Source organism: Ovis aries, chromosome 5 (genome assembly GCF_016772045.2).
Source record: "Ovis aries strain OAR_USU_Benz2616 breed Rambouillet chromosome 5, ARS-UI_Ramb_v3.0, whole genome shotgun sequence".
Classification (NCBI taxonomy): domain Eukaryota; kingdom Metazoa; phylum Chordata; class Mammalia; order Artiodactyla; family Bovidae; genus Ovis; species Ovis aries.
In genome coordinates this window covers 48,436,787-48,457,337 of record NC_056058.1, presented here as the reverse complement: position 1 = coordinate 48,457,337, position 20,551 = coordinate 48,436,787, and the positions used below count along the sequence as shown (strand labels likewise).

General features: G+C 40.3%; 1 protein-coding gene across 2 annotated transcripts in view; it reads right to left on the bottom strand.

Moving 5' to 3' along the window:
* UBE2D2 (ubiquitin conjugating enzyme E2 D2) overlaps nucleotides 1-7,767 on the bottom strand; it is a 43,156-nt gene extending 35,389 nt beyond the window's left edge. For both annotated transcript variants that reach the window (XM_027970300.3, XM_042250951.2), the window contains exon 1: nucleotides 7,301-7,767. In XM_027970300.3, coding sequence (XP_027826101.1) covers nucleotides 7,301-7,324 — 24 coding nt within the window. In that variant the 5' untranslated portion in view covers nucleotides 7,325-7,767. The remainder of the gene's footprint in view (nucleotides 1-7,300) is intronic.
* Nucleotides 7,768-20,551: the final 12,784 nt, after the last annotated feature.

Here is a 20,551-nt window from a genome sequence, read left to right as displayed (position 1 = left end):
TTTCCTTTCTACTCATCCCCTACAGGCTTGCGAAGTATATGACATTATCCTCATTCTATAGGCAAGGAAGCTGAGACCAAAGAAAATCAGTGAAGTAACTTGCCTAAGGCCACACACACAGGGTTAGAACATGACTGAGTAGACATGGAGCTCCAAAATTCTACTAGTTTTTCCACCATACTACTTGCTGTTGACATTCACTAAACGTTGCTGGCAAAAACTGAATGCCTACTATGTGTCAGGTACTGGGAATATAATGAATAAGACAGGGACTTTGCCCAGAAGAATTCAGTCTAGAAGGGGTAATAATCAATCATGTCTATATACTAAGAAATAGTTCTATAGTAGAACCCTATTGCCTGCATGCCTCAGGCATGCTTCACAGAGAAGTGGTCTGTTGGCTATCCAAGGATGAATGAGAATTCAGAAGGAGGAGGGGGTGGGTTGAGAAGGCATATGGAAAAGCACAAAGACTAAAGGAAAATAATTCTGAGAACTGTTTCAATTACAGTAGTATTTCTTATGAGATGCTAACATGTATTACAGGGATAAAGATGGCAATATTTTTGTCCTAAATTTTACCTATCTTTAATACATGTTTTTAAGAAATATTACATATTTACACTAATTTAAAGCAGTAATATGCCTCAAAAAATTTGCACACTACAAAGCAAATTATGTCTATGCTCTGATGCACAAACAGCATTTAACCATGGGTATTAGCTATTTAACTTCAGTGATTTATTCTGCTTATTATAATTCAATATATATTTGAGAAGTTATTTAATCAAAGCATATTGAACACTAATCTACTATACCAATTCATTCCCTATGGAGTTATAGCTAGAATATGGAAGTTTTAAATGAAAAGCAGAGTCCTTTCTTAAACCCCAACATAACAGATTATTTTAAAATAAACATAAGTAAAGCAAACACTTTTTTTTTAAATTAAGTGACCTGTCTGTCCATGAGACAATAATGTTGGTGGTAGTCTAACTGCATGAATATTGCAAAACATGCAATTTTAATTCTTTCTTTTGCTGCAGCGCACCTGTTTAAAACAAATGTTCACATAATACTGTAATGAAAACAACACAGAGTAACACATCTTTTTTTTGGCCACACTATGCGGCTTGTGGGATCTTAGTTCCCTATCCTGTGATTGAACCCAGGTGAAAGTGGGTGTGAAATGAGCAGTGAAATTGAGGGGTCCTAATCACTGGACCACAGGGAATTCTCAAGAGTAACACATTTAATGCAGCATCTGATGATGATCCCTTTTATTTTCTTAAAATACTATTCCTAGTTGTTACTTTACAGCAAAATGACAGTGAACAATATTTCCTCAATGTATTTTTTGTGTGCTGTCAATTTTAATCCAAGTATACATTATTTCATGAACTCTTATTTGTATCCATCAATAATATTAATTTAAAATTATTCTTAAAAAGTTAGGAAACACTAACTTTACTAGAACACTAGGTATGCAGAAGGAGGAAACAGTTTATCAGAAGCCGAGGGAAATGAGTAATAATCACATCAACTGTTACAGAAATTAAACAAAAACTGAGGTATCCATTGAATCTGGCAATAAAGTAATCATCAGTGACCTTACTGAACAGTTCCAAAACAGTGAATAGACACTATTCTGTCAAGAATTTTGGCACTGAAATGTCAGAGATGGAAGAGATAAAGAAGAGGAAGGAAAGGAATCAGCTCTAGTTGGGGAGAGGAGGTTAAAAGCTTTTTTTGTTGTTTTTCTTAAGATGAGGAAAGTCTTAGGTTAAGTTTGGAAACTGAGGGGAGTCAAAGAGAGAACTGGGAGAGCAGGGACAACTACTAGAGAGCAAGGACCTGGCAAAAGAACAGGATGAATAGCAAAAGTTAGCTTACAATGGGAAAAGCAGAGCTTCTCAGAGACAACAGGGAAGAAGAGTGATGGCTAAGGTACATTTGGAGCAATGGCTGGCTCCCTGGTCAAGACTGAATGCATCTGAATCCTGGCTCTTCACATCATAGCCATATAATCACAGGCAAGTTTGTTTACTTCTCCAAGCCTCCATTTTCTCTTCTAACCCGAGAACAGAATTCTCACAGGGTTGTTCAGAAGATTCAGTCATTCTGATACACACTGAGTACTCTGAAGATTGTAGCTGTGAGGTCTGGTTTTTCTTTTTTCTTTTTAAAGTCTTCAAAGGAAATTTGAAAGGACTCACGCAGATTTCTATTTTCTCTACAGAATAGGTAATTGGGTCACCTACTGAGATTAAAACAGAGTGTTTAAGGAGGTAGGACAGTGATTCTTAGTCTTTTGGAGAGATTAAAAAACCCATTTGACTATGATGAAGGATATACGGAGGATAGAACACCCAAAATTTGCATAGTTTCTTATTTTTCTGCTTTATGGGAATTAAAACACTAAAAAACAAAACAAAAACAGCATTGTTTTAAGGGAATTCATAGACACCTCTCCAACAATAAAAAGAGATGCTGAAGGTAAACTCTTCTGGTTCCAGAGCATAAATACTCAATTATTTGAACAAAAGAAAAAATTGCATTCCCTGGGATTACACCCCTAATGACTGTGTAAGGGTACAGTGCCTGCCAGAAAAGACACTGAGCAGTCAAGAAATCCAGTTCTTAATCCAGCCCTACTAAGTCACATGGCCTTTTTAGGCCGTAGCTCTGAGATGTGATGCAGAGCTAAAATTTTATGATTCTATTACTTGAAATCTTACTTGATTGTGTATACTGAAGAAGAAACGGTACTTTATTTTTCTATGTCATATTTTTAACATGATTTTGAAGGTTAGCCTGGGAACCTAACCATCAAAACTTTATTTCTACAGAAAAAACAAGTGTGCTCCTTCAATTTTGGGATGAGGCTGCAAAGGTTGCTGGCAGCATCAAGCATGAGTCAGGTATTCCTATCCTGAGAACTGCCTAGGATATTTTAGCAGCCTTCTCTCTCTGGACTAAAATATCCAGAATTGGACTTTGTCAAAACTTCCTCCTTGTCAGTCAGCAGTACAGTAATATACTTTGGGAGACTTTAAACACCCACACATCCACCCCACTTTGGGAGACTTACACAAACACACACACACACTCTCCTAGATTTATGAAGTTAATGACGACTGTTTAAATTATATTTAAATAGCAACCCAAACAAGCCAAAGAAAGTTTCTCAACTCAACAAACCTTTGTGAAGCAAAGAATCATTTCTAAAGGAAAAAAAAAATCTTCCCAGAGATTTCAAAAAGCTTATCTTTTGGAGTAAGAAGGGATGTCTGCTTTCCAATATATAACTAATTCAGTCATCTTCTGTCAACCACTTATTAAAGTTATTATCAAACTTATTATTAAAGTTCCAAATACTCCACAAGACTATTTGCTAATTTGTTTCATCATTTTGACTGGAATAAACTGAATCCTTACCTCTGATAAGATTAATGTAATGTATCATATCACACTTCTATTTTAAAATAATCTTAAAACTAGTACTATTATGATATTACAACTCCCTTCCCATATCCTTAAAATTCATCCTTTGGTAACTGGCAATCATAGATATTTTCAAAGTATGTAGTCTACAGAAAGATGATTCGTAACATGAAACAGATTACAATGAAGAGTAAGTTGTAAGCATCTGCCTGGGATCAATGTATCTACTAAACTCGTTTTTCCTACAACCATAACCATACAAAACTTCACTGAAGAAGTTAATTAAAAGTTTACCCCCAAAATTACTTAACTGTGCCTATTTACATAAAGCAATACTTCCAAACTTTGAAAAAGGCAGAAAGTATGGTTCAAATGATTTAATCCTTATGCTCCTGGTTACTTGCTGAACTTCAATCTTTTGTTAATTTTAACTCATACATTAAACTGGTACCTACCAATCTAACAAAAAAAGTATGGAGGTGTCTTTTGGTTTTACTGTCCTTGTTTTTAATTTGAATTGGTTGCCAAAACTCTGGTTTTGTGGCTTCCCTTAAAAAAAAAAAAATAATCTGGTAACTTTGGGCACAGATCCTGGCAACAGCAACATTTGGAGGGAGCCGAATAGCAGCTGCCCTCTTCTAAAAGCACGTGCAATTTCTAGTTCCCTCCAATTCCCTTTGCTCACTTTGGTTACCTGCCTAGCCATCAGAGTTTGAAATTTTATTTTACTGGAAAATTAACTGACTGACTGGGCTTTTCAGGAAATTTAAGACACTTTAATCACAGAAATACAGTAAATCAAGTGATAGTCCTGGTATTAAAGCTATGTACACCAAATGTTAATTATATCTAGCAGGACACCATTAAAATGTACAAGCCACTATTATTGTTAGGGGCTTTTAGTATCCTAACTTTGGTCTGTCTTCAATTCCTCATGATATTTAGCCTTTTACTCTTCCTCAAAATAAAGAAATTTACCCTGTATTTCAACACTGTGGCACTGTAATAGCACAAAAAAGCCTGCTGCACTGTATAACAAAAGTAAAGAAGAAAAACAGGAAGCAAGTTTAAAAAAAAGGTCTCTGATCAGTCAAACAGACCACACAGTTCACAAAACACATGAAGCCCTCTTCACTCAGAGCCTACTGGATCTTATTTTAGACATAATTTTAATAAGCTCAGTGATCTGGTTTCCCAGCCCACAACAGATGAGACGCAGCCAACTGGAAAAAGGCTGGGGGTGGTGCTGCTAGAGGCAGACACTCAAAGCATCAAAATCAAAGCCGAAGACCCATAATGTCAGCAGAAAACCTCAAAATGTAGCAGGCTGGGGCCATTTGGTGTAGATACAAACAATACCAAAGTGTCCCAAACCCTGCATGGAACCATAATGGATGTTCAAAATGAAAATTCTTTGGTAAACTCTGTTAAAGCATATACAATCTTAAAGTTTCTATCAAAATAAGGTCCATCAAGAGCTTTTTCCAAAAAAGTCATGGCATTTAAAGGACTGTGAGATTCACACAACACTATTACCCTGTCAGTGAAACACAAGACACAGAATTCCTGAAGCTGCCTTGGTCAAAAGTATTTGTTCTTAATAAAATTTTATTAGAACCCAGATGCAGTAGTTCATGCTATCCAAAGTTGAGAGGTATTTAAACAGAACTACTTTCTCAGAGAGTAGTAACTGGGAAGATTCAACACTAAGACCAATTATGTAAACCAAGTCTGTCTTTGGGGGACTGCAACGCAGATACTACTAGGGCTGAGGGTGAGATACGACTGGTCTTACCCATATCTAGGTTAAGTCTATTCAATTTAAAATTAGTGTTATACAAAATGCTTGCGGGGGAAAAAAATCTTCATTTTATTTTCACAATATTATTGACTAGTATGTACACCAAAAATTAAGTTTATTTTTCAAATCCCTGGCAGTCTAAGTTGAGCCATACTTTGAGGACAGTTCTAGGTTATAAATCAGGTGAAAAAAGGTTAATACTGAGTTTTAAAAGTTCAAATAATCATGGTATACACTTGATTTTTCTTACTAAAATTTTAATAAAGGTATCTTTTAGAGAAAATCTAGCAAACATGCAGTATCTCAAAAGAAGGCAAGAAGACGATTAAAATGCATGTTTTGAGTGCTATTTCCTTCTCTAAAAAAACCTCCATATCACTCAGAGTAGAGATTAAAGGCTCTATCTCTTGATCTGTAAGTGATTGCACATTATATTTATTCTTCTTCAGGTTTTAAAGGTGCACAATCTTCTCCAAGTATAATCTCAAGCTAATAACTTCTCAATTAATCCTTAAGAATCTGTTAACTCCTTAAAGCCTTAAAAATGCTATTATTTACTTGCATAATTTGTCCTCAGTGTGCTCCTGCCCCTTAAAAGGATTCAAGGGATCTCTACTTAAGGATGAGCTTCTTTTAACAAATAACCTGCTTCACTTTAGTACAAGATTTACTGTCTAAAGTCTGCCCTTTTTCATTTGATAGAAATCAAAGTCAAAAGAAGTTGGTGAGGATCTAACCTAATTTACAATAACCACTGGGATTAATTCCACAGGAAAGGTCTTTGATCAAGAATAAAACCAGGACCAACTGCTGAGCTGAAGTGTTTAAACTGACCAAATCTCCATTTTCACGGAGTTTAATGCAAGGTGAAAATTAGTTCTCTTCCCCCTTGCATCTCCATCCCATCCTAGAGAATGGATCCCAGGATCTACTACTTACTGGCTAAAGCTTTAGTACAGCCTCTCCAAGTAGCCAAGTCAAACACGAAACAAATCATCAGTGCTGCTTCCCCCCTCTAAGTAAAAAAGGCAGTAAGAAATAACAGGAGGTTATAATAAGAGAGGGAAGCGAAAAAACCCTAAATTTTAAGCGAAGTCCATAATCTAGAAGCAATATTAGAAAAACCTCCGTAGAGACAACTACAGATAACCCTTCATTTTAAAGGGCAAAGAAATCTTATCTAATGGAAAAATCCAGCAAAATCCCTTCTACATTAAAAGGATCTCCCAGAAAACATCACCTAATTTAAGCGTTAAAACCCATTTTGCGAAGAGAATGTAAAAGGAAACTTTGTGAAATTCTCTCCAATGGTTTTCAAATGTTCAGGTTTCTACCTCTACCCTTGACAATACCCTTTCTATTAAATCCACTCCTGCAAACTGAAGTATGTTTGTGACTACATTTGGCAACCTCATGGAATAAAATGCTTCTCCCTCCACTTCCCTCCTTCCTCATAAAAGTCATGCTTATTTCCTCAACTTCCTACTTGGTTTCTGGACGAGCAGAGTGGACGGAAGCGTGTGGCCGCTAAACGGCAAGCGAACTCAAGAAATATTTCTGGATCGGACAAAAAGGTTTCCTCATACGGGCCCCAAGCTCAAGGAGTTCTGCGGGTGAACCTAGGCAGGTGGGGATAGGGAGTGCACAGGCGGAGATGGGGCACAGAGCCCTTTCGACCTCCGTCGATGGGGCCTCCCAACGCCCCAGTTCCAGCACCCCCTCCTGGCACAGCCGGACAATGGCCCTCTGGCACAGCAGTCCCAAGCCGGGGAGAGGCCCTGGGACTCCATACCACGCGGGGCCTAGAAAGGAGGCCGGGAAGGAACGTTGAACCGGCGAGCATACCTCCGGCCTAAGTGCGGGCAGCGCGCCGGGGCCTCTACGGGCGCCATCACTGGGAGTAGGGTGTGAAGGCCGCCCGGCCGGGCCATCGCCAGCAGCCCGGTCCGAAGAAGCCGGGAGTCCGGCGGAGAAGACGGCGGGAAGTGCAGGCCGCAGCCAACTCGGCCGACCCGCCTAGCTGCCCGAACACACAGCCGATCCCTGGCCGCTTACCTTGTGGATTCTCTTCAGAGCCATCGTGGGAGGTGGGTGGCGGCGGCCCCGGGGCGGGGACGGGGGCAGGGGAGGGACGGGGAAGGGGCGAGGGGGCGCGAGGCCGCCTCGGTGATTGCGGATCGGCCGGAGAAGATGGGGAGTTCGCGAGCGCGGGTCGGGCAGGACGGACTTAGGGCCGGGGCCAACTCGGCTCCTGAGCCTGCCGCAGCGGTCACCGCATCACCCGGCGGCGGCCCCTTTATGCGCTGCCGCCCGAGCCGCCGCCGCCGCCGCCGCCGCCGCCACCGCGGTAGCTGCCTCTTCCTTCTAGGCTCAGCGCCGCCTCCTCAGCCGCCGCGGATCCCTCCGCCGGGGAGCAAGAGCTCAGGCCTCGGGCTCGGCCGGCGGCTCTGGGTAGGACAGCCAGAGGGACTGCCTGCTGCAGGTGGACCGAGGGACGCGCGGGCGGGCGGCGCCGCCGGGGTGGGGCAGCCGGAGCGCGGGGTGGGCCCAGGCCGAGGGGCAGGTCGGGAGAGCGGGGATTGGCGGGCCGGGGGAAGGGAGGGCCGGGCCGCGCCGGCGGCGGAGGGATACGGGCCGCCCCTGTGAGTACCTCACGCGCCGTCGCTGTCGCCGCGGCGGCCGGCGAGAGGATGACGCCGCGAAGCGCAGAGGGGAGATCTCGCGAGACCTGTGGCGCGGGTCGCAGAGGCTTGCCGGTAGTGGTCCTTGATCGCGTTGCCCGTGGGCTCTCAGCTTTCGTTCGCGTGATACATGAGCTAAATAAAAGTTTAAAAGCGAATGTTTTCCATATCATTCGACCGTCCCCATAGCATAAACCGACCGGGGAAGAGCACGTAGGGCCATAGGAGGAAAGAACTTATCTAAGGTCACACAGCTCCACAGTGGCATAGCTTGGGACTTCCCTCAAGTCGAGTTCAGTTCAGTTCAGTCGCTCAGTCGTGTCCGACTCTTTGTGACCCCATGAATCGCAGCATGCCAGGCTTCCCTGTCCATCACTGACTGCCGGAGTTCACTCAGACTCACGTCCATCAAGTCTATGATGCCATCCAGCCATCTCATCCTGGGTCGTCCCATTCTCCTGCCCCCAATCCCTCCCAGCATCACAGACTTTTACAATGAGTCAACTCTTCGCATGAGGTGGCCAAAGTACTGGAGTTTCAGCTTTAGCATCATTCCTTCCAAAGAAATCCCAGGGCTGATCTCCTTCAGAATGGACTGCTTGGATCTCCTTGCAGTCCAAAGGACTCTCAAGAGTCTTCTCCAACACCACAGTTCAAAAGCATCAATTCTTCCGCACTCAGCCTTCCTCACAGTCCAACTCTCACATCCATACATGACCACAGGAAAAACCATAGCCTTGGCTAGACGGGCCTTAGTCAGCAAAGTAATGTCTCTGCTTTTGAATATGCTATCTAGGTTGGTCATAACTTTTCTTCCAAAGAGTAAGTGTCTTTTAATTTCATGGCTGCAGTCACCATCTGCAGTGATTTTGGACCCCCAAAAAATAAAGTCAGCCACTGTTGCCACTGTTTCCCCATCTATTTCCCATGAAGTGATGGGACCGGATGCTATGATCTTCATTTTCTGAATGTTGAGCTTTAAGCCAACTTTTCACTCTCCACTTTCACTTTCATCAGGAGGCTTTTAGTTCCTCTTCACTTTCTGCCATAAGGGTGGTGTCATTGCATATCTGAGGTTATTGATATTTCTCCCGGCAATCTTGATTCCAGCTTGTGTTTCTTCCAGTCCAGTGTTTCTCATGATGTACTCTGCATATAAGTTAAATAAGCAGGGTGACAATATACAGCCTTGACATATTCCTTTTCCTATTTGGAACCAGTCTGTTGTTCCATGTCCAGTTCTAACTGTTGCTTCCTGACCTGCATATAGGTTTCTCAAGAGGCAGGCCAGGTGGTCTGGTATTCCCAACTCTTTTAGAATTTTCCACAGTTTATTGTGACCCACACAGTCAAAGGCTTTGGTGTAGTCAATAAAGCAGAAATAGATGTTTTTCTGGAACTCTTGCTTTTTCAATACCTTAGCAAAAAACTTGCACAATGTGTGCCCCAATAATTAAAACCAACTTTGCTTTCAGCTCATCATCAAAAGCAAGCTTAGAAAACCTATTCTGGATAGCATTGAAACATGTAAATTATCATCTGTGAAACAGATCACAAGTGCAAGTTTAATGCATGAGACAGGGTGCTCAGGGCTGGTGCATTGGGATGACCCTGAGGGATGGGATGGGGAGAGAGGTGGGAGGGGGGTTCAGGATGGGGAACACGTGTACATCCATGGCTGATTCATGTCAATGTATAGCAAAACCCACTACAATATTGTAATTAGCCTCCAATTAAAAAAAAAAAAAGAAGAAAACCTATTCTGGGGTTACTTTTAAAAGATGAGGCAAAAAGTGAGTTCACTGAGCAACTACTCTGTGTGGAGCCCTGCAACCAGGACCAGAGAAATATAAGGCTGACTGGTTTTATAAGGCCTGGTCTGGGAGGTGCTTTTTACCTGGTTGAGGACCCTGAAGACACAAAGAATTATAAGTAATACTCTTCTGGGCAGTGATGCCTACATTCCCAAGTCTCCCCCAGGGTTTCCTGATTCTAAATCTGTTCTTTCCTCTGTCTGGAAGGCACCTAAAGATCACTGATTAAGAGAGGAGAAACTGGAGCCCCTAAGGAAAAGAATCTTTCTAAAAGTCATGCCATAAGTCAGCCGCAAAATTTGTAATGCCTAACCTGCTGAATACAGGTTGGACCCATAAGGCAGGGCCACCATGGATTCAGTGTCAAAGGAGGGCAAAGCGGTGTCCAATAGCCCAGGATGGATAGGTTTTAGGTTGAAGGTGGAGAGGAAGATTCCAAAGTCCTAAATCTTTTCTTCCTAAGAACTGTAATGGGACAGGTACAAAAATGCTCATTGGTCACATTTTTAAAACTTTTTTTCAACAATAATTTGTATTAAAAAATTTACATTTTTCATTGCAAGAAATATAGATAAGGAAATAAGCAATACAGGTAAGCAAAAGGAAGGAAATAAAAGTCTAGGGCTTCCCTTGTGGCTTAGACAGTAAAGCATCTGCCAGCAATGCAGGAGACCCGGATTTAATTCCTGGGTCGGGAAGCTCCCCTGGTGAAGGAAATGACAATCCACTCCAGCACTCTTGCCTGGAAAATCCCATGGACAGAGGAGCCTGATAGGCTACAGTCCACGGGGTCTCAAAGAGTTGGACACGACTTCACTTTCACTTTCACTTTCATACTCCCATCATCCAACAAGTAACCATTTGTGACATTTGGTTTCTGTCCTTTCTGTGTTTTCCCATTATATATAAATATATATTTTTCTTTGAAAATGTAGGATCATGCCATTATACTATTTCGTCATATACCTGTTTAAAAAAAATATGGACTTAAGGTGTACAACATGTTGATTTGATATACATAAACATAATGGCATGATTACAGTCACGACAGTTAACTTCTCTATTCATTTTGTGTGTGTGCAGTGAAAGCACCTAAAATTTTGGTAATTTACTTTTAAAAAAATATTTATTTTAATTAGAGGATAATTCCTGTACAATATTGTGTTAGTTTCTGCCATTTATCCACATGATATCATCATAGGTATGTATATGTCCCCTCCCTCCTAAACCTCCCTCCCACCTCCTACCCCATCCCACTCTAGGTTGTCAGGTAACTTACTTTTAAAATAGACAATATATGGCGAATCTTCCTGTGTCAAGACATATTTTTATTATATTTTAATGGTTATATATTCAATCATAAATGTACCATATATAATTATCATATTTGGGGGGATATTTAAGTTGTTTTAATATTTTTACTATTAAAAATATTACTATATGGAGTTTCCCTGGTGATCCAGTGGCTAAGACTCCATGCTCCCAAAGTGGGGAGCCCTGGTTCGATTTCTGCTCAAGGAACTAGATTCTCCCATGCTACAACTAAGAGTTCATATGCTGCAACTAAGAACTGATGCAATCAAATAAATAAATAAATATTAACAATGGAACAACAGACTGGTTCAAAACTGGGAAAGGAGTACATCAAGGTTGTATATTGTCACCCTGCTTATTTAACTTATATACAGATTACATCATGCAAAATGCCAGAGTGGATGAATCACAAGCTGAAATTGAGATTGCTGGGAGAAATATCAACAACTTCAGATATGCAGATGATACCACCCTAATGGCAGAAACCAAAGAGGAACTAAAGAGCATCTTAATGAAGACGAAAGAGGAGAATGAAAAAGCTGGCTTAAAACTCAACACTCAAAAACCTAAGATCATGGCATCTGGTCCCATCACTTCATGGCAAACAGATGGGGAAAAAATGGAAACAGTGACAGACGTTATTTTCTTGGGCTCCAAAATCACTGTGGATAGTGACTGCAGCCATGAAATTAAAAAATGCTTGCTCCTTGGAAGAAAAGGTATGACAAACCTAGACAGCTTATTAAAAAGCAGAGACATCAGGACTTCCCTGGTGGTCCAGTGATTACGATCTGCCTGCCAGTGCAGGGGACTCAGGTTTGATCCCTGGTCCAGGAAGGTCCCATATGCCACAAGGCAGCTGGGCCCGCATGACCTGCATGCCCTAGAGTCCATGTACCTTAACTGGAGAGTAGTCCCTGCTCTCAGCAACTGGAGAAACCCCTCACACAGCAATGAAGACCCAGAACAGCCATAAATAATAAAACAAACAGAAGATATTAAGAAGGGGTGGCAAGAATATTCAGAACTATACAAAAAAGATCTTCATGACCCAGATAACCATGATGGTGTGATCACTCACCTAGAGCCAGACATCGTGGAGTGTGAAGTCAAGTGGGCCTTAGGAACCATCACTATAAACAAAGCTAGTGGAGGTAATGGAATTCCAGCTAAGCTATTTCAAATCCTGAAAGATGATGCTGTAAAAGTGCTGCACTCAATATGCCAGCAAATTTGGAAAACTCGGCAGTGGCCGCAGGACTGGAAAAGGTCAGTTTTCATTCCTATCCCAGAGAAAGGCAATGCCAAAGAATGCTCAAACTACTGCACAATTGTACTCATCTTACACCCTAGTAGAGTAATGCTCAAAATTCTCCAAGCCAGGATTCAATAGTATGTGAACCATGAACTTCCAGATGTTCACTGGTTTTAGAAAAGGCAGAGGAACCAGAGATCAAATTGCCAGCATCTGTTGGATCATCAAAAAAGCAAGAGAGTTCCAGAAAAACATCTGCTTCATTAACTATGCCAAAGCCTTTGACTATGTGGATCATAACAAATTGTGGAAAATTCTTAAAGAAATGGGAGAACCAGACCACCTGACCTGCCTCCTAAGAAATCTGTATGTAGGTCAAAAAGAAACAGTTAGAACTGGACATGGAACAACAGACTGGTTCCAAATCGGGAAAGGAGTATGTCAAGGCTGTATATTGTCACCCTGTTTATTTAATTTATATGCAGAATACATCATGAGAAACACTGGGCTGGATGAAGCCCAAGCTGGAATCAAGATTGCTGGGGAAAATATCAATAACCTCAGATGACACCACCATTTGTTATTGTTATCAGATGACATAAATAACCTCAGGTGCAGATGACACCACCGTTATGGCACAAAGCAAAGAAGAACTGAAGAGCCTCTTAATGAAAGTGAAAGAGGAGAGTGAAAAAGTTGGCTTAAAACTCAACATTCAGAAAACTAAGATCATGGCATCTGGTCTCATCACTTCATGACAAATAGATGGGAAACAGTAGAAACAGTGGAAACAGTGAGATACTTTTATTTTGGAGGGCTTTTATTTTGGGGGCATATTGAGTGCAGCACTTTCACAGCATCATCAAGGTCTGTCTAGTCAAGGCTATGGTTTTTCCCGTAGTCATGTATGGATGTGAAAGTTGGACCATAAAGAAAGCTGAGCACTGAAGGATTGATGCCTTTGAACTGTGGTGTTGGAGAAGACTCTTGACAGTCCCTTGGACAGATCCAACCAGTCCATCCTAAAGGAAATGAGTCCCGAATATTCATTGGAAGGACTGATGCTGAAGCTGAAACTCCAATACTTTGGCCACCTGATGCAAAGAACTGACTCATTAGAAAAGACCCTGATACTGGGAAAGGTTGAAGGCAGGAGGAGAAGGGATGACAGAGGATGAGATGGTTGGATGATATCATGGACTCAATGGACATGAGTTTGAGTAAACTCTGGGAGTTGGTGAGGGACAGGGAGGCCTGGCATGGTGCAGTCCATAGGGTCACAAAGAATTGGACATGACTGAGCGACCGAGCTGAACTGAACTGAAATATAAAAATATATTTTTTAAAAAAGTAGACCTTTGGCGGCAAAGGTCTGTTTAGTAAGCTATGGTTTTTCCAGTAGTCATGTACGAATGTCACAGTTGGACCAGGAAGAAGGCTGAGCACCAAAGAATTGACTTTGATGCCGGGAAAGATCAAGGGCAAGAGGAGAAGGGGATGACAGAGGATGAGATGTGGGATGGCACCACTGAATCAATGGACATGAGTCTGAGCAAACTCTGGGAGATGGTGAAGGACAGGGAAGCCTGGCATGCTGCAGTCCATGGCGTGGAAAAGAGTCAGACATGATTTAGTGACTGAATAGCAACAAAAATATTGCTATAGTGTGTATTCTGTAGTTAATCTTTGTACATCTCTGAGGGCTTTTGGGTATAAATTCCTAGAAATGAAATTGCTCTGTCAAAGACTAATCAGATTTTTACATCTAAGTTCTTGAGGGATAAGAATTTATAATTTTCTTTTCTCGTAGTATCTTTGTCAAGTTTTCATATCAAGGTTATCCTGGCCTCATAAAATAAGTTGGAAAGTGTTCCTTCCTCTGTATTTCGAAAGAGTTTGTGTAGGACTGTTATTTTTTTCTTCCTTAAATAAATATTTGATAGAATTCACCAGTGAAGCCATCTAACCCTGGAGTTTTCTTTGCAGGAGGAGTTTGATAATAAGTTAACTTCTTTAATATGTATGGGGCTATTTAGATTTTTTTTCTTCTTGTGTCCATTGTTTTTCAAGGAACTTGTTCACTTCATTTAAGTTGTCCAATTCATTAGAATAAATTAACTCATAGTATCTAATTTTTCCTCTACTACCTGTAGAAGAAAAATTTCCTACTCCAGGGTATCTTCCTGACCCAGGGATCAAATCTTGTCTTTTGTGTCTCCTGCATTGGTAGGCAAAATCTTTACCGCTAGTGCCATCTGGGAAGTCCTAACAGTTATATAGTATTTGTTACTTATTTGTTTTTCCAATAGTGTGTAGAGATCACATAATATAGATAATGGGTGTGCTATAGGAAGAGAGTAACATCTGTGTTTGGTGATTTCTGAGATAGTATTATGAGGGACTTTTGCTTTCTAAGTCTAACATTTCTGAAATGTTGAAAGTTTTATACTGAGCATGTATTATTCTTATATAAAGAAAAGAAGTTTTAAAATCTATAACATGAAATAGCAAAAATTGGACACAGTCTAACTATTCACCAATTAAGAAAGGTTAATTAGAATACTGAATTCATACTACAGGATACTATGCTACCATGAAAAGAATGATTAAATCCATATGTCCCACTGTGGAAGAACTATCATAATATTGTTGAGGTATAAAACAAAAACTGCAGCAAAATGTAGTTTATATAATTCCATTTTTGTGGGTTAAAAATGTCCAATAAAAACTCATGGAGCTGCTTACACTGGAGATTTGCAGAACTTATTCTAACGAATATCTCTTTTTTTTCCCCTTAAATATTTATTTGACTGCACCAGGTCTAAGTTGTGGGGTCTTTAGTTGTGACATGCAAGGACTTTCTTGGTTGCAGCGTGTGGGATCCAGTTCCCTGGCCAGGCATCAAACCTGACACCCTGCACTGGAAGCCTGGAGTCTTAGCCACCAGACCACCAGGCATTTGCCTGACGAATATCTGAATAGAAGTTTTTTTAATCTTTATGAAATTCTGGTTACATCTGTGTATGTGTTAGAATGTGCATGGGAAAATATCTGAACAGATGAAGACCAAATTTTTAACTTAATTATTCCTGGGGAATTACTTGAAGAAAGTGAGGGAAGGCACTTGCACTTTTTGCTTTACATACTCCTCTATATTATTTACATTTTAAAATAATGAACATGGAAATTCCCTGGCAGTCCAGTGGTTAGGACTTGGAGCTTTCACTGCAAAGGCCACAGGTTCCACCCCTGGTCTGGGGAACTAAGGTCCCACAAGACTCAGGGATGGGCAAGATAACAAGATGATTTTCTTTTATTATTAAAACCAAATAGAAAAATAAAATTCCTTGTCTTCTATGGGGTCCCCTAAATCACTCCATGGATTTCAAGGACATTTTTGCTGCCTTCCCCCCCCTCAGTGGATAAAGAAAATGAAGTCAGAACAGTCCAAAGGCTTCAGGCAAACTGTGTCCAGTCCACAGGACAGTATTACTGATTTCTCCTTTAATTTGCATTAAAGAAACTGAACTTTTGGTTGAAGTCACTTTTGTTTCAAGGAGAAAGCAGACGAACTTTAATGCTAGGTACCTTCTCATGACCTTTTAACATTAACACGTCTCTCAGGAAATAACTGGAGTTTGGCAGCAAAGCTCTGCGTGAAGATTATCACTTTTAAAATGTCTTATTTTTGATGATGCCCTAGAAGCATTCTTTTGGAGAGGTTCTTGGTCCCATAAAATTTAGCCAATGGGAAACAGGAACCGGAGATCTGCGAGGCGGGACTGGTTTCAAGAATCTTCAGCCTCGAGTGAGAAAGCTACATCTACAGCCGGTCGCCTCCTCACAGCTTGCGGCTCTGTCCTGGTCCCAGTGTCTCTGCCTGGGGGCAGCTGCAGCCCTCCCGCCAAGTGGGGCGGGGGACTAACCCAAAAGGTTGGTCTTTCCTCTGCATCCAGCCCCACCTACAATCCAGGATCCACACAGATTTAGAGGGATGATTGGGCTCAAAGAAAGCAGAATGATCAAAGAGATGAACACAGAACAGGGCGAGGAAAGGGGACGTTCTAACAGAGGCTGGGGGCTTACCTGCCAAGCTTTGCTTTCAGAATAATATTTTGACTATAGTAGGGTAACCCAGATCCATCGTGAGGCATGGAAGAGGGTCTGCCTCAGTAGCTTTACTGCTTTACCTTTTAATATTTTTGTCTGATTTTTAAAGTTTTATTTATTGTCAAACAATACAGAAACTTATAGAGCTGAAAATTAAAGCCACCTTCCCTAGTTCTACCTTCCTAGAGCAACCCACTCCAGTGTTCTTGCCTGGAGAATCCCAGGGATAGGGGAGCCTGGTGGGCTGCCATCTATGGGGTCGCACAGAGTCGGACACGACTGAAGCGACTTAGCAGCAGCAGCAGAAATAACTACCATAACAAATACTGTGTGTCTGTCCAAATCTTTTACTGTAAATATTGTATGTATAAATATACATATGGTATGATATAGTGGTTAACAGGTTAACCACTAGAAATTTAGCCTGTTAGATACAGACTAACTTTGACAATTCAGCCTTATCCCAGACATCAGTTTTCTCAAATGTAAACTGAAGATAATAATAAATAATAGCTCCTTTTTAAAATTTCAAACAAAATTTTTATAAACATAGATTCATACTACCTTTGTGGTTCTATAAATGTAATTTCAAATGAGTTTTTAAAATTCTTACAGAGTCACAGGGAGTAGCCAAATAGTATAGAAAGTTCCAGTGCCCTTCATTCAGTTTCCCCCAATAGATACATCTCACATAATGATAGTACAATATCAAAAACCAGGAAACTCATGTTGGCACAGTGTGTATATACAGTTTAATGTCTTATCACATGTGCAGATTGCTGTGACCACCACTGGAATCAAGATGCAGAACTATTCCAAAACTACAAAACTCCTTCACAGTACCTGTTACAGCCATGTCCACCAACCATCAACCTCAACATCTCTAACCCTTGACAATTACTAGTTTACTTTCCATTTCTGTAATTTTGTCATTTTGAGAATGATATATAAATGAACTCGTACTGTATGTATAGGTTTTGAGATACCTTTTGAGACTGGCTTTTTTCACTCAGCAAAATACCCTTGAGATCCATTTACGTGTCTCAACATTTATTGTGTTTTATTGCTGTGTAGTATTCCATTCTGTAATGTACTTAAAACTTTTTTTTAAATTGTAGTAAAATATGTGCACGTAACAAAAATTGCCATTGTAATCATTTTTAAGTGTACAGTTCAGTGGCACTAAGTATATTTACGTTATGCTTAATGTACTTACATACAACCACTACTACCACCCATCCATAGAAATCTTCATCTTGCAAAACTAAAACTCTGTACCCATTAAAGAATAATGCCCATTTCTCCTTCTCCCATCCCCTGGCAACCACCATTCTACTCTCTATCTCTATGAATTTAACTACTCTAGATAGCACAAATAAGTAGAACATACAGTATTTATCCTTTTGTGACTGGCTTATTTCACTTCACGTAATGTCCTCAATAGTCAACCATGAGATAGCATGTCAGAATTTCCTTCCTTTTTAAGGCTGAATAAAATTCCGTTGTATGTAAATCCATTCATCTGCCAATGGACATTTGGGTTGATTCCACCTTTGGCTATTTTGAAAAATGCTGCTATGAGCATGTATGTTCTATAATGTACTTTTGTTTGTTAAAACTGTATCATGCCACCTATTAACAAAATAGTACATGAAGGGAAATTTTTCTTTATAAAAGTAGTCTAGCTAATATTTTAAGTAGTAATGAGAAAGTATCAGCATTTTGTGACCTCTAATGAATTAACTAATCTAGGCATGGAGCATAAATGGCTCCTAATTTTTTAGTAAGAGACAATCAGACACTATTTACCTTCTGGTAGAAGTACACCATACCAACTATGAAGCAGTGTTGCCATCAAATCTCTACATCCAACTATGTAGTAACAGGAAATACAAAGGACAGAAAAGCAGGTCAAAACTACCTCAGAAATGCAACCACAAATTCGGATTGTGAGAACAGTAACAACACAGTTTCTTTAACAAGAAGTTGCAAGTAAGGACACACACACAGAGGAAACTTATAAATTGAAAGATGTTTATGAATTCCCACCGAAAACTTGTACAAATGTTCATAGCAACATTATTCATAATAGTAAAAAAAATTGAAAAACCTAAATATTTATTAGCTGATGAACAGATAAAGTGGTATGCCCCATACAGTAGAATATTATTCAACAATAAAAACATGCTACAACATGGATGAAACTTGAAAATATGCTCAACAAAATACACCAGTCATAAAAGACCACAGATTGTATGATTCTGCTTGTGTGAAGTGTCCAGAATAGGAAAATTCATAGAGACAGAAAGCATAATGGGGTGATGGGGAATTTGGGAGGTAATGGCTAAGGAGTGAGGGTTACTTTGTGGGATGAAAGTGTTCTAAAATTGACTGTGTTGCTTGTATAACTCTAATATGCTAAGGTAAAGTCACTCAGTCGTGTCCGACTCTTTGCGACCCCATGAGCTGTAGCCTACCAGGCTCCTCTGTCCATGGGATTTTCCAGGCAATAGTACTGGAGTGGATTGCCATTTCCTTCTCCAGGGGATCTTCCCGACCCAGGGATTGAACCCTGGTCTCCACATTGTAGACAGATGCTTAACCATCTGAGCCACCAGGGAAGTCCTCTAATATGCTAAAATGTGTTAAATTTTACTCTTTAAATAGATGAATTATATGGTATGTGATTGTATATCAATAAAACTATTAAAAAGTATTTAAGAAGTATATGAATCAATCACAACATGTGGATCCTACTTATATTCTGATTCAAATTATTAAAAATGAAATTTATGATACAGTTAGAAATTTGAACACTAACTAGATACTTCAGGATATTAAAAAAATTATTACTATTTTTAAAAGTGGGATGACAGTATGATTATCACACAATGGGATGATAGTTATGGTTTTTAATAGGGCCTTTTACTTTCAGAGATACATACTGAAATATTTTTACAGATGAAATAATGTATGGGATTTGTTTTAAAATGAGTCAGGAAATAAACAAGTGAAGGTACAAATGAAATAAGATTTGCCATGACATAATAATTATTGAAGTTGGGTAATGGAGCTATGCCAGGTTGGATGAAACACAAGCTGGAATCAAGATTGCCAGGAGAAATAGCAATAACCTCAGATTAGCAGATGACACCACCCTTATGGCAGAAAGCGAAGAGGAGCTGAACAGCCTCTTGATGGAAGTGAAAGAGGAGAGTGAAAAAGCTGGCTTAATACTCAACATTCAAAAAACGAAGATCATGGCATCTGGTCCCATCACTTCATGGCAAATAGATGGGGAAACAATGGAAACAGTGACAGGCTCATTTGCTTGGGCTCCAAAATCACTGCAGATGGTGACTGCAGCCATGAAAGTAAAAGACGGTTGCTCCTTGGAAGGAAAGCTATGACCAACCTAGACAGCATATTAAAAAGCAGAGACATTACTTTGCGGATAAAGGTCCATCTAGTCAAAGCTATGGTTTTCCAATAATCATGTATGGATGTGAGAAAGTGAAAGCGAAAATTGTTCAGTCATGTCCGACTCTTTGCAATCCCATGGACTATACAGTCCATGGAATTCTCCAGGCCAGAATACTGGAGTGGGTAGTCTTTCCCTTCTCCAGGGGACCTTCCCAACCCAGGGATTTAACTCACATAGCAGGTAGATTCTTTACCAGCTGAGCCATAAGGGAAATCCAAGCATACTGGAATGGATAGCCTATCCCTTCTCCAGCAGATCTTCCCGACCCAGGAATCGAACCGGGGTCTCCTTCATTGCAGGTGGATTCTTTACCAACTGACCTGATATGAGAATTGGACCATAAAGAATGCTGAGCACTGAAGAATTGATGCTTTTGAACTGTGGGGCTGGAGAAGGCTCTTGAGAGTCCCTTGGTCTGCAAGATCCAACCAGTCAATCCTAAAGGACATAACTGAGCGGCTGAAGAGAACTGAATGGAGGTATAAGAACTTATTGTAATCTAATCTGTCCACCTTTGTGTATGTTGAAAATTTTCCATAAAAATATGCATTAATGAACATATTTCCATGTCAATATATGGAAATATACTTCATGCTTTCCTTTTTTTAATAGTGAAAACTTTTATATTTGGAATTAGCCAGATGGACT